Source organism: Stegostoma tigrinum, chromosome 2 (genome assembly GCF_030684315.1).
Source record: "Stegostoma tigrinum isolate sSteTig4 chromosome 2, sSteTig4.hap1, whole genome shotgun sequence".
In the NCBI taxonomy this organism is placed as follows: Eukaryota; Metazoa; Chordata; class Chondrichthyes; order Orectolobiformes; family Stegostomatidae; genus Stegostoma; species Stegostoma tigrinum.
Window position 1 is genome coordinate 63573243 of NC_081355.1, and position 14272 is coordinate 63587514.

Sequence of the window (14272 nt, forward strand, 5' to 3'; positions counted from 1 at the left end):
TTTGTTTGTTGAAACCTTTTTCTCCAAGTGAATATCATAGCCAGGGGCATGAAATATATTTTAGGTTGTGGGTTACTAGCATCTATTCTGAAGATCATAGATGTCAGACTAGGCTCAGCCAGTGGTGAGATTGCCAGCAAAATGGAATAACTTGCCTGGCTTCCTTCACTCATGATCGAGATACATCTGACCGTGGTGGTACTGGAGAGAGTGACCAGTTCAATGCCTTGTGGAGACCAAGGGCCATCATTACACTGTCATCACAGATGGAGTTCAACCTGGATAAATGCGAGGTGATGCATTTTGGATGGTCGAATTTGAAAGCTGAGTACAGGATTAAGGATAGGATTCTTGGCAGCGTGGAGGAACAGAGGGATCTTGGTGTGCAGATACATAGATCCCTTAAAATGGCCACCCAAGTGGACAGGGTTGTTAAGAAAGCATATGGTGTTTTGGCTTTCATTAACAGGGGGATTGAGTTTAAGAGTCGTGAGATCTTGTTGCAGCTCTATCAAACTTTGGTTAGACCGCACTTGGAATACTGCGTCCAGTTCTGGGCGCCCTATTATAGGAAAGATGTGGATGCTTTGGAGAGGGTTCAGAGGAGGTTTACCAGGATGCTGCCTGGACTGGAGGGCTTATCTTATGAAGAGAGGTTGACTGAGCTCGGTCTCTTTTCATTGGAGAAAAGGAGGAGGAGAGGGGACCTAATTGAGGTATACAAGATAATGAGAGGCATAGATAGAGTTGATAGCCAGAGACTATTTCCCAGGGCAGAAATGGCTAGCACGAGGGGTCATAGTTTTAAGCTGGTTGGTGGAAAGTATAGAGGGGATGTCAGAGGCAGGTTCTTTACGCAGAGAGTTGTGAGAGCATGGAATGCGTTGCCAGCAGCAGTTGTGGAAGCAAGGTCATTGGGGTCATTTAAGAGACTGCTGGACATGTATATGGTCACAGAAATTTGAGGGTGCATACATGAGGATCAATGGTCGACACAACATTGTGGGCTGAAGGGCCTGTTCTGTGCTGTACTGTTCTATGTTTCTATGTTTCTATTTTAGTAAGTGGACAAATTAAAGATATATCTAAGAGTTCAAAGTGGCATCCATGAGGCAAAGTGGACCATCAGCAGCAGAGTTACGTTTCATTGCTGAGCGTATTTCTGCACCCTCTGTCATTGTAAATGCAGATAACCAACTGCCTGTCACTGGAATATACATGGACCATCCAGGCATACCTGGCAACTTGGTGAAGTTACCACATAAGATTACATGTATCAGGTCGATTACACCAATCAGGTCAAAGCTGTCGTGTTGCAATTAACTGAGGAATGTTGTTGGAGAATTAACTAACTAATAGGTACTTCAATGATATTGGCATTGCTAATCCTCCTGACCATGAACAACTCAAGGGTCACCATTCAACAGAAGCTTAATTGGGCCAGCCAGATAAATATTGTAGGTATAATAGCTTGTGCTTTTGTCTGAGAAATCAGAGGCAAGTAACTTGGCTTTTAATTCCCTGAAGTCTTTCCAGCAAAAGTCTCTGCTTGCTGAGATGAATGCAGTTTCAACAATATACATGAAACTCAGTGCCAGCCAAGAGCACAGCGTGCTTGATTGACACCCCCACCCACTATGTTAAGCATTCAGTTATTCTGCCTGCCACCTGTGCATACAGCTTGCAGTTCATATTAGCTATAGCTGTTAGCTGTGGGATGGGTGATGCCCTAGACGGATTAGCGCTCCACTATTAAGAGGCCCAGATAACATTCGGGGTACTTGGTTTCAAATCTCATCATGGCAGATGGTGGGATTTGAATTCAATAATAATCTGGCAATAAAAGTCATAACGGTGACCATGAAATCATTTTCCATTATCAGGACAAACCCACCTGGTTTAATGATGTTCTTGAGGGAAGAAAATCTGCCGTCTTACCTGGTCAGTCTACATGTGACTCCCGAACCTAGCAACGTCTCTTAATTGCCCTCTGCGCCATAAATGCTGTCCAGCCAATGATGTCCACATCCCATGAATGAATTGGGAAAAAATGTACTGACCAACCTGCCAAAGTCTCTTCGGCAATTTTTCAAATCTACAACTTTTGCTTCCTAAAAAAGCAAGGACAGCACGTTCATGGAACACCACGACCTGCAAATTCTCCTTCGTGTCCCCCATACTGACTTGGAAAAATCGCTCCCTCCTTCTTTGTTGCTGTGTCAAAATCCTGGAACTAACTTCTTTGACAGCAGTTGGCACTTGCATTTGTTCTTGGAATGTAGCTGTGTCTAGTGGGGCCAGTATTTATTGTTCCTCTTTATTTGTTCTTGCAAGGATGCTGTGAGCTTTTGCTGTCTTGACTCAGTGCAGTCCATTTAATGTTGATGTCATGGCAGCGCTTTTTGTAAGAGGGTTCCAGAATTTTGACCTGACATCATGATGGAATGATGACTATAATTCAAAAACAGCTGTGTGGATATTCCCATATGTCTGCTGCCCTTCATTTTCGAAGCATTAAAGGTCACAGGTTTGAAAGATGCCATTGAAGGAGCCTTGGTGAGTTGCTGTGTTGTGTCTTTTGGACAGTATACTCTGCTATCACTGCAACAGTAGTGGAAGGAGTGAATGTTCCAGGTGGCATGCTGATCCAACAGGTCGCTGCTTCTTAAATGATATCAAACTTTGATTTGGAACTTCACTCATCTAGTCAAGTCGATAGTATTCCATCACACTCCTGACTTGTGCCTAATAGTTAGCAGGTAATCTTTGGAGAGTTGGAAAGTGTTACTTGCTGTAGAATTTCTACAGCTTCTTAGCTGTAGCTAGTATGACTTTTCTTATATTTAGATGAATAGTCGTGTTATGTTTTTAGATAATGGTAGCGTGCAGGATGTTAATGGAAGATTCAGTGATGGAAATGCTGTTGAAAGTCGAGGAGAAATAGCTAGATTCTCCTTGTTGGAGGTGATCATTGTCTAATTTGAGTAACATCAATATTCTTTGCAATTTATTGTTACAGGCTGAATGTTCTGACGTTATACTGGAGGAAAGGTAATTGAAGCAGCTAAAGCTGTACCTTGTGTTAGTGAATATGGCAATAGAATAGCAAATAGGAATGAGTTCAGATGAACATGCAGCTGAAGAAATGGTACAAGAGGGAGGACTTTAGATTTCTGGGACAGTGTGCTCTGTTTTTTGGGGTGGTGGAACTTGTACAAGGTGGATAGATTGTACCTTTACTGGAATGGGACTAGTGTTGTTGGGGAGAATTTAAACTAACTTAGCACTGAGAATGTTCAGAGATGGGGAGCCAAATGGTATTTATTTTAGTGCAAGGAATCTGAAAAAAACGCAGATGAGCTGAGGACAAAAATTAAAACATGGGGATACAGTGTCATTGCTATTGCTGAAGCATGCTTGAGAGAGGGGCAGGATTCCAGGGTATAGTGTCTTCAGGTGAGACAAGGAAGGAGGAATAAGAGCAAAGAATGTTGCAGTATTGATCAGGGAATCAATGAAAGTGGTTAGGAGCTATAATTAAGGTATGACGCTTTACAAGGCTCCTCAAATAAAGCCATATGGGGAGAGCTTAAAAGTCAAAAAGGAGCAATCACATTGCTGGGTGTGTACCATTGGACCCTTAACAATCAGAAAAATAGAGCAGATAAGTAGGCACATTTCAGAGGTGTAAAAATAATAGGGTAAAGATGGGAGATTCCAGTTTGCCCAATAACACTAGGATAGCCATAATGTGAAATGGTAAGGGAGTGAAAATCTTAAAAAATATACGCAGGAGACCATTTTAAAGCGATTGTATTAGAAAACCCTACAAGAGAGGGCACAGTCCTGGACTTAATTTTAGGTAATGAAACCAGGTACACGGTTGAAGTATAAGTGGGGTGGATTATGAAGACAGTGTTCATTTCCTCTTTTAGATGCTAGATTCTTATGAAAAAGGACGAGCATGGCCCTGAAATCAGTTCTGAACCATGGGAATGCTGGCTTTAAGAAGATTTGGCCAGAGTGGACTGGGAGCAGGTAGTTTTAGGTAATTCTGTGTCAGAACAATAGAACACATTCAAGAAGGAAATACAAAGTTGAAGGCCATCATCTTCCAAATAAGGAATAAGGGTGGGATCAACATATTCTGTGAATCCTGGATATTAAGGGATGTACAGGATTGAATAAAGAGAAAAAAAGGGGAGGGTTAGATCGGGTACTGAGCGTTCAAGAAGCAAAAGCCCGAGAGGAGTATAGATTGTGCAAGAGGGAACTTTTCTAAAAAAAAATAGTAGATCATAAAGGGAGCGCATAAGAATAATGCAGGTAAAATAAAGGAAAATCCTAACTTAGTTGCAAGTATGTTAAAGATAACTAGGGCAAGAGAAGGCCCTATAATTTTTGCGTGGAGCCAGAGTATACATGTGGCATTCTGAACAACTACTTTGTGTTGGTGTTTACCAGTGAGAGGGGCAATGTGGGTATAGACATCGAGGGGAAGGACTGATATATTTAAAAAAATTAACGCAGTCAAAAGAGGCTCTGAGTGGACTGTTAGTCTTAAGAGTACATAAATCTCTAGGGCTCATGGAAAAACTGTTGGAAGCAGTTACGAGGGGCAGAATTTATCTGCACTTGAAAAGGCAGGCATTAATTTAGAGCAGTCAGCACTGTTTTGTTGAAGTGAGATCAAATCTGACCAACTTGAATAATTTTTCAAAGTGCTGACAAGTTGTGTAGGTGATGGTAATGGTAATGCATATGGGAAGCATTGAGGATCAGAGGGACCTTCTACGTGTTCATTGATTCCTTAAGATGGCAGGGCAGATTGACAAGGTAGCTAAGAAGGATACTTTACTCATTAGCCATGGCATAGAGTTTAAAATCAGGGAGGTTTTGCTGGAACTACATAAGAAGTTGGTTAGATTACAGCTAGAGTATTGTGTGCAATTCTGGAATTCACATTATAGAAGGAAAGTGATAGCACAGGAGAGGATGCAGAGGCAATTTACCAAGATGTTGCCTGGACTGGAGAGTTTTAGTTATGAAGAGATTGAATGTGCTGAGGTTGTTTTCCTTGGAACAGCAGAAACTGGGTTGGGGGAATATGATTAAGATGTACAAAATTCTGGGGCACAGAGAGGATAGGTGGGAAGGAATGTTTCCCCTTGGTGGAGGGATCAATGACAAGGGATACATATTTAAGGTAAGGGGCAGGAAGTTTAGAAGGGTTGAGAGAACTTGTTTTCACCCATAACGTGATGGGAACCTGGTGTTCACTGCTTGTAAAGTTGGCAGAGGCAGAAACCCCCCACATTTAAGTATATAGATGTGCACTTGCAATGCCAAGGCATACAAGACTTTGGGCCAAGTGCTGGAAAATAGGATTTGAATAACGAGGTGGTTGTTTTGACCAGTGTGGAATAGACCTGTATGACTCTATAAGATGTGGGACACTACCCTTTGAGACTTCTGCTGCAGTGACCTGGGTCTGAGATGATTGGCCTTCAACAGTCACAACAATTTTTCTTGTTTTGATTTCAGCCAGTGGAGAACTCTCCCCAATTCCTATAACTTGAGGTGTGCTAGTACGGTTAAACGCCACGTGCATGTAGCAGCATTTACATTAAGAGCCAGAACTCTTGCCTCACCCCCAAGTTCAACTTTTTAATTCATATTTTGATCAATGCTGTGCTGAAATCAGGGGCTGATCTGGGGGCCCCAAAATAAGCATAGGTGGCCATATTGCCATGTAAATGCTTCTTGATAGCACTGAACAATACTTTCGTCTCTTTAAAGCAGACTGGAGCTGTAACTGGCTAGATTTGATTTCTCATTTTTTTGTGGAAAGACCACGCCTGGGAAATGTTTTGACATTTTCAGCTAGATGCCTGTTTTGTAGCCATGCTACAGTAGCTTGGCTAAGGGCTCAACTAATTCTAAAAATTACAAACATTTTCGGTTTCACAACTTTCATGCTTTTGAAAACCATAGTGTTTCTGCACTGTTTTCAGCTGTTTCCAAATATTGCACAGACTGAACCAAATTGGCTGAAAGTTGGTCCCTGTAAGGCTAGGGCACCTCAAAAAGGACAGGATGGATCATCTACTCAGCTCTTCTGGTGAAAGATGGTCACAGTTCAACTTTATCTTTATCACACTGACATTCTGGGCTCCTCCATCTTTGAAGATGATGTTTTTGGAGCCTTGTCCACACACCTGTTTAAGTATCCACCATGACTCATGCTGGATTTGGTAGATTTGTGGATCTTTCCTCTGATACGTTGCTTATACAATCGCTTTGTTCTGTCTGGTTAGGTGAGGCTTTGAGTAACAAATGAGCTGAGGCAGGGTGGAGGTGGGCAATGTTATTGAGGTGGAAATACAGTGTCAATACAGATATATGGCCTCTCATATCCAAATATGATGGAGGGTGCAATCTTTTGCTGTCTGAAGGCAGATCACCAAGCAAGACAATGGCAAAGAATAAGCTACTTCGTGTAGACATGTCTTGAACTTGGCAACGAGATGGATTTTTCAGCTGAAGAGATTCTTGGAGACTAAAAAGAGAGAGAGCACCCGGAAGGGTGGACTTTGAGGTGGGGCAGGAGCACACGGGGTAATTTTATAGATCCCCTATACTTGCAAATCTGCCAGTGCATAAAATTCTGCCCATGATATCTGAAGTTAAATCTTTATTCAAGAGTTGTTTAAGAGTACAGGTCTAGTTTTTATCAGCTGTTTTTGAGCTTTTGTAACATCTTCTACGTAAGCAGGCATCTCATGTTAAATTACTGATTTCCTAACTATCAGTGATGAACTTCACCCCCGACGCAAATATCCTTGGACTGAAAAAGCATCCACGTGCATTTAACTTTGGTGGTGTATGGAGTCAAACTAAAGTGGAAAAATTAATTTGATACATTCTGTTTATTTTGGATGTACCATTGTCCGAAATGTTAAGGAAGAGCACTCATTTATAGATTTCTGGAGTTAACCTGTTTGAGTGGTGATGATTAACCTGGCAATAATCGTGTCTAAAATCTGTTGCCTGTGATCTTGGATACAGCAACAATCTAATCATGTCATTGTGGCAGGCAGTGAAATTTTGAGTTAGATGTAGTTCTTAGGCCTAATGAGATCAAAGGATATGAGGAGAAAGCAGTAGCGTTGTACTGAGAGGGATGATCACACATGCTGATACTCAATGGTGGAGGAATCTTGAAGGGCCAAACGGTCACACTCATTTTTGACACTTCCTTGCAGGTACATTTCTTTCTATTCCTTAGGAATGGACTGCCAAGTACCCTTGTAAAAATTTGGATTTTGTTTGATAGAACAGCTTCAAAGTTTTGACAGTCTGTTGAAATGTGATGTTGTAGGTTTGGTGTGAGAGAACTAGTGTAATTTTCTTCACGGATATTGTGAAATAGGAGCCAAACTGGTGCAGGATTTTATCTTATGTTTCCCACGTCTTCATTAGGGCTAAAATCTCGGGGGGCGGGGGGGTGGAGACTGGCGATTCTTTCAACCAGTGCCAGACATTTTGTTGCTGATACTTGCCTATAGTGTAATATCTGGAACAGGGAACATGTAATCTGTTATTAAAGCGGTTATTTTAGAGCAGTTGATAATTGGGCATAGTCAGTATGATTTTAAGAAAAAGAAATCATGTTTGACCAGCCTACTGCAGTCCTTTGAGAAGATAACACGTCCTGTGAATAAATGTACTATACTTGTTTCCAGAAGGAATTTGATAGTGTGTTGTATCAATGGTTATTGTGGAAAACAACAGCTTATATGTCAGGGTTAGTGTATTGGCGTGGTTAAAAGATTGACTGGCTAAGAGGAAACAGAGTAGGTATAAATGGATCTTTTACAAGTTGGCATGACGTAAGAATTGGTGTGTCTCAGGGCTTGGTGCTGGCACCTCCAAATGTTTACAATTAATATAAATGATTGAAACAATGGAAGATATGGTTGACATATTTGCTGACGACGCAAAGATAAGTAGGAAAGTAAGTTGAGAGGAGGTGACAAATAACTATATAATAGATGAAATTATCGGGCAAAGACGCTGCAAATGAAATAAAGTGTGGTAAAATATGAAATTGCCTGTTTTGTCAGGAAAAGTAAAAGAGAAACATTTTATCTCAATGAGAAATTTCGGAGCACAAAGGAAATCTGGCGTCCTAGTGCATGAATCACAAAAGGATAGTATGCAGGTACAACAAATAATTAGGAAAGCACATAAAATGCTATCCTTTATTGTGAAGGGAATGGAATACAAAGTAGGGAGGCTATTCATCATTTATACAAGGCACTGATGAGACTGTGCATTTGAAGAAATGTGCACTAGTATTGATCACCTTATTTAAGGAAGAATGTAAGGTTTGCTAGGTTATTATCTGAAAAGGTGGGGTTGTCCTCCGAGGAAAGGTTTGACAGGTTAGGTTTATATCCACTAGAATTTTTGAAAGAGGATAAGATGACTTGGTTGAAATGTATAAGATCCTGATAGTTATTGACAACGAAGATGTAGAAATGATTTTTCTACTTGTGGAAGAATCTAGAACTAGAAGTCATTTTAAAAATTAGGAGTCACTCATTTGAAATAAAGATACGATGAAATTTTATACTCCTTGAGCAGCATGTCTCTCTGGCACTGTCTTCTTGAAAATGTCGTGGAAGCAGCTTTGTAGAATATTTCTAAACCAGAAGTAGGTAGGTAGATTTTTATTAAGGTGTGAAAGATTTAGGTGGAGATGGGAATATGGATTTGAAATTAGCCAGGTCAGCCATGATCATATTGAATGATGGAGCAGGCCAGAAAGTCTGAATAGCATATTTCTGTCTCTAAGTAGAACGTTCATACATATCTTCTGTGTGGGCAATGATTAATGCCTTTTTTTCTTAAAACTGAAAATGCAACAGTTTAAAAAGTTACGCCTGCTCATATGGCTGTTAATTAAATTGAATGTTTCAGAGTAAAGTAGTCTGACTGGGTGGCTGGTTATCAGTGCAATATGATGCTAGCTGCATGGATTCAGTTCCCACAACCTGAGGTTACCGTGAAGGACTGTCTTTCTCAACCTCTCCCCTTGTTTGAGGTGTGGTGACCCTCAGGTTAAACTGTCAACAGTTGTCTGTGTCCCCCTCCCCCTGTCTAATGAGGGAGCAACTCAATGATCTGGCAGGACTATGCCGACCTTTATGATGTAGTGTTTTGCTCAAAGTTGAAGTAGAAAATCAACTCAAATCTCTGAAGTAGGGCTGCTTTATGTAGAATGCAAAGAGGATCACAATATGCACCTCTGACGCCAGGGCAATTACATGTTTTTCAAAAGAAGTCACCGATTATACCTTTTGGACTCTTCACTGGCCATTTCCCCTCAAATGGCATTTATACACTCATGTATAAGTGAAATTTTGAAACCCAGGGTTTTAAGCAAAGAAATTAGTGGGTTAAAGTTTGTACAGTAAATGGAGGAAGCCATTGGTCAGGCAACAGAAACACCTGACCAGTACACTCCTAAATTAAGCGTCTATAAGCAGTCCTAAACCTTCGAAGTATTCTTTGCTTCTAAACAGTTCCGGGGCTTAATCAATTCTTCATAAAGCAGCTAGCACATCAGTACTTTTTTCCCAGCCCTTGAACTTTGAACTGCAAACGGAGATCCAAGTCTTTTGGGTAGAGTGGGGCTCTCCATTAAATAAGACTGATCCACATTTTCTGTGCTGATTGAGTGTTAATGACAGGAATGATCCATGGTACTCACATCGAAGTGCCATGGGGCATTGAATTCTTCGTCAGGCTGTGCTCCTGCTTAAATGAGTGTTCTTTGAGCCCCACAGCCTGGGAGAGGAAGCCATGGCATTGGTTGGGCCTGTAGTTTTGCTGCTACGTGGGTGGCCACAGGAAGGAAAGGAACAGCTGCTCCGTTGATTCTGACAGCATTTCATGTGTCTGCAAGTGCTGTCTTACTGAATAACAAATTGAAGTATGTTTCAAATAAAGAATTTTTATTTTGGCCAAAAAGCAGTTGTTAATGCTGGATTAAAATTCATAAATTGAGGAAGATCAGAATTGAAAGGGGACAGAGATTTCAGAGGATTGTAGATCTTGACGTTGCATCCAAGGTTATGGCCACTGAGGAATTTTGAAAACGAGGATGTAAATTGATTCATTGTCATTCTGCAACCATATGGAAGATGAGTGAATGCAACTTTGTGCAATCAGGAGCATAACCCAGTGCTGCCATTTTTAAGAAGAATGAGAGAGGATGCATTAAAGAAGTGAAATTAATTACTTGGAAATGTTGTCAATGAAGTTTTAGTTGTAGCATCTTGTATTGGCATTTTTATTGTTACACAAATAACTGTCACGTTCCTTTTCAGCAAGCACTTATGATGACCATTGTAAACTTGGCTCAAAACTTTGTAGGAAGTAACAATATAAGTCTGTTGCAGCCAATTGGCCAGTTTGGTACGAGACTACATGGTGGCAAAGATGCTGCTAGTCCTCGATATATTTTCACTATGTTAAGGTGAGTGAAGAAAACTGTTTAGAAATATATGTAAATGTTGACAAGAAAGTGACAGACTAATGTTGCTCATATACATATTCCCCACAAGCTCTTAAAACACTGGCCAGCCTTTTCCCTATAGCACTGGCAGACCTGTGTTCCAGATTTCAAAGTATTCTCAGCTTTATTTTGGTGTTGTAATTAACTTGTTGCTTTTGCATTTCTTTAATGTTGCCTTTTACATAATTTTATAGCAATTGTACTTTTAAAATGTTTCTGTTACTCTGTAAAAACATCTTGCAAAATTTCAAAATTTGCTTGGATATGCAGTTAATTTACAATGTAATGGATATACAGTTAATTTACAATGTAATGGATAATTTTTCTGACTCATTATTGAGTTATTTAATTCTGTTACATTTATTGCATTTCTTTTTAGTCCATTGGCACGTTTGCTTTCTCCTCAAATGGATGACAATTTGTTGAAGTTCCTTTATGATGACAACCAGCGTGTTGAACCAGAATGGTACTGCCCCATAATTCCCATGGTTCTTGTTAACGGAGCTGAAGGTATTGGTACGGGATGGGCTTGTAGAATTCCTAATTATGACGCCAGGGAGTTAGTCAACAATGTTAGGCGGATGCTCGATGGCCTGGATCCCCTACCTATGGTAAATCATACTATGTATTTATGTGAATACTTTTAAAAATAATTCTACTTTTTAAGAAATTAATGTGTTTTATATACATGTAAATATGTGTTTTGCATATACTAGAGCAACATTTTGTTCAAGAAAATATGTTTCATGATAACCAAAGGAGACCTAGTATGTAGGGGATAAAATTGGTCTACACTAGCATGATTGTGTAATGAGCCAGCATCACATTTTACACCACATCTCTCTTTCTCTCAATTGACTTCCACAGAAGTGTGGAAGCCTTAGTGTCTTAAACACTTCTTTCAAAAGAAGCAAATATGAGGTGAGAAAAAGCCTTTTTACACGGTGAATGGTTAAGCCCTTAAATATACTGCCTAGAAGTATGGTGACGACAGGTTCAATTGAGACATTCAAGGAAGCATTGGATAATTATTTAAATACAGTCAATGTGTAGGATTGTGGAGAAAAGGCAAGAGATTGGCACCAATTTGAAATGCTCAAGATGCAAAGCAGGCATGATGGACTGAATGGCCTCTTTTTGCACTGTAGCTATTGTGATTCTGTGACAGCTGATGTTATAACATCATATTTATGACACCCTGGCCAACCCTTTTCATTAAGTGATGAACTTAACCAAGATAACAAAGTGTGAAGCTGGATGAACACAGCAGGCCAAGCAGCATCTCAGGAGCACCAAAGCTGACGTTTCGGGCCTAGACCCTTCATCAGAGAGGGGGATGAGGAGAGGGTTCTGAAATAAATAGGGAGAGAGGGGTAGGTGGACCGAAGGTGGGGAGGTAGGGAGGGGATAGGTCAGTCCAGGGAAGATGGACAGGTCAAGGAGGCGGGATGAGGTTAGTAGGTAGGAAATGGAGGTGCTGCTTGAGGTGGGAGGAAGGGATGGGTGAGAGGAAGAACAGGTTAGGGAGGCGGGGACAGGCTGGGCTGGTTTTGGGATGCAGTGGGGGCGAGAGGACAAGTTGGGCTGGTTTTGGGATGCAGTGGGGGAAGGGGAGATTTTGAAGCTGGTGAAGTCCACATTGATACCATTGGGCTGCAGTGTTCCCAAACGGAATATGAGTTGCTGTTCCTGCAACCTTCGGGTGGCATCATTGTGGCACTGCAGGAGGCCCATGATGGACATGTTGTCTGAGGAATGGGAGGGGGAGTTAAGATGGTTCGCGACTCGGTGGTGCAGTTGTTTATTGTGAACCGAGTGGAGGTATTCCGCAAAGCGGTCCCCAAGCCTCCAAGTGGGACAGGCTCGGGATTTGGGGGGTGGTGGAATCCTTTTAAAGGTGGCAGGAGCCAGTGAGGTTGTTGTACTTACGATTTTTGGTGTCCAGTAAAGCTGAGTAGAACTTGGTGTTCTGTCTGTGGATCCTGCGGAGGATAAAAAACAGGAGAGGTCCTTTTGCAGGTCTGGGAGAGGGAGCCTCTGAGCTGGGGCAGGTTGGATTGCGGTGCCACTCTCTCTGTGACTCCCTCGTCCGCTCCACACTCCCCTCCAACCCCACCACACCCGGCACCTTCCCCTGCAACCGCAGGAAGTGCTACACTTGCCCCCACACCTCCTCCCTCACCCCCCAGACCCCAAGATGACTTTCCACATTGGCAGATGTGCAGGTGAACATCTGCTTAATCTGGTATACTGTATCCACTGTACCCGGTGTGGCTACCTCTACATTGGGGATACAGCTGAACCAAGATCTACTTTACCTTTGAGACTGAAGTTATGATACACTGTATTGTAATTGGAAACCAGGTGTGTCTTGTGGAACAGTGACTCCACACTGAAGTTATGGTTATGTCCTGTTCTGGAGACCTGAGCATGCAATCTAAACAAATATTTCAATATTATAAAACTATGTTCACAAAATACTGCAGATGGCAGTGATCTGAAATAAAGACAGTAAGTGAGAGGGAAACTTGGCAAGTGTGACAATGTCTGTAGAAGATTTCACAAGAAGTCATTTGGACTTGAAACCTTTGATTTCTGTTTCCACGTGTTCTGTTGCCACCAGATCTGCAGAGTTTGTGTAGTGCTTTCAGTTTTTACTTGAACACTTTCGTGCATGTGATGCCATTGTTTAATATCTCATCCAAACAGAGGTCTCATCTACCATCTTGAGTCAATCTAAAACATTCTGAGTGCTTTTCATAGAGGATCGGTGGTTGGCCTTGTGTCCTGGAGATCTCCCTTAATAACTATTGGTCATTTATCTCATTACTGCATATTGGATTTTGTGCAGAAGTTAGTTTATATTTATACATTCTAACAGTGCCAACGATTCAAAAGTACTACCCCTCATTAGCGGTAAAGTGTTTTGGAGTGTCCTAAAATTGTGATCGGCACAAAATGTATCCCAGTTTGTTCTTTATTAATCTTTTATTACAGACAAATTGTCTCTTGTAAATCAGATGTCATGCTCTTGAAATATTTAAATATAACAAGATCTTATTTGAGTAACACTATTAATTTGAGAGAAAAATAGCTTTTTTATGACATCAGCATATTGTTCTTGTATACTTCTTATATTCATTAATGCTTATGATGTGCTAAATCTTGTTGAATTTGAATAAAAACATTGCACTGTCTTTACTAATATTGCAGAGGCCAGATGTGAGCTGTCCAGTTAAATTTCATTTTTATGTTTTGCTTTGAATCTCTAGCTTCCGAGCTACAAGAACTTTAAAGGAACAATTCATGAGTTGGGGCAAAATCAATATGTTGTCAGTGGTGAAATCTTGGTTTTGGATCGAAATACAATAGAAATTACAGAACTGCCAGTCAGGACCTGGACGCAGGTAGCGCACAATTTTGAATGGAATGTTAATTTGGAAATCATTCAACTCTTCATGATTATGGATATATTGATTGTTACTTCTATTTCTGTCGAGAATATGGATAGTGCTCATCTTTCCTTCAACAATTGTTTGGTTGAATATTCCATAAGGATGTGGGTGAGCACCTTAGTGGGTTGAATTGTTGGTTTCACAACATATAAGATTAATTAATTAGCATTTTTTTTACCCTTTATGTGTGCCTGTCAAATTAACTGGCCAGGGTCAGAACATGCCTTTATGA

General features: G+C 40.9%; 1 protein-coding gene across 2 annotated transcripts in view; it reads left to right on the plus strand.

Annotated features, from left to right (window-relative positions):
• Window positions 1-14272, plus strand: part of top2b (DNA topoisomerase II beta) — a 143429-nt gene that overhangs the window by 80150 nt on the left and 49007 nt on the right. For both annotated transcript variants that reach the window (XM_059654354.1, XM_059654353.1), the window contains exons 20-22: window positions 10398-10546; window positions 10965-11196; window positions 13858-13992. In XM_059654354.1, the coding sequence (XP_059510337.1) occupies window positions 10398-10546; window positions 10965-11196; window positions 13858-13992 (516 nt within the window). The remainder of the gene's footprint in view (window positions 1-10397; window positions 10547-10964; window positions 11197-13857; window positions 13993-14272) is intronic.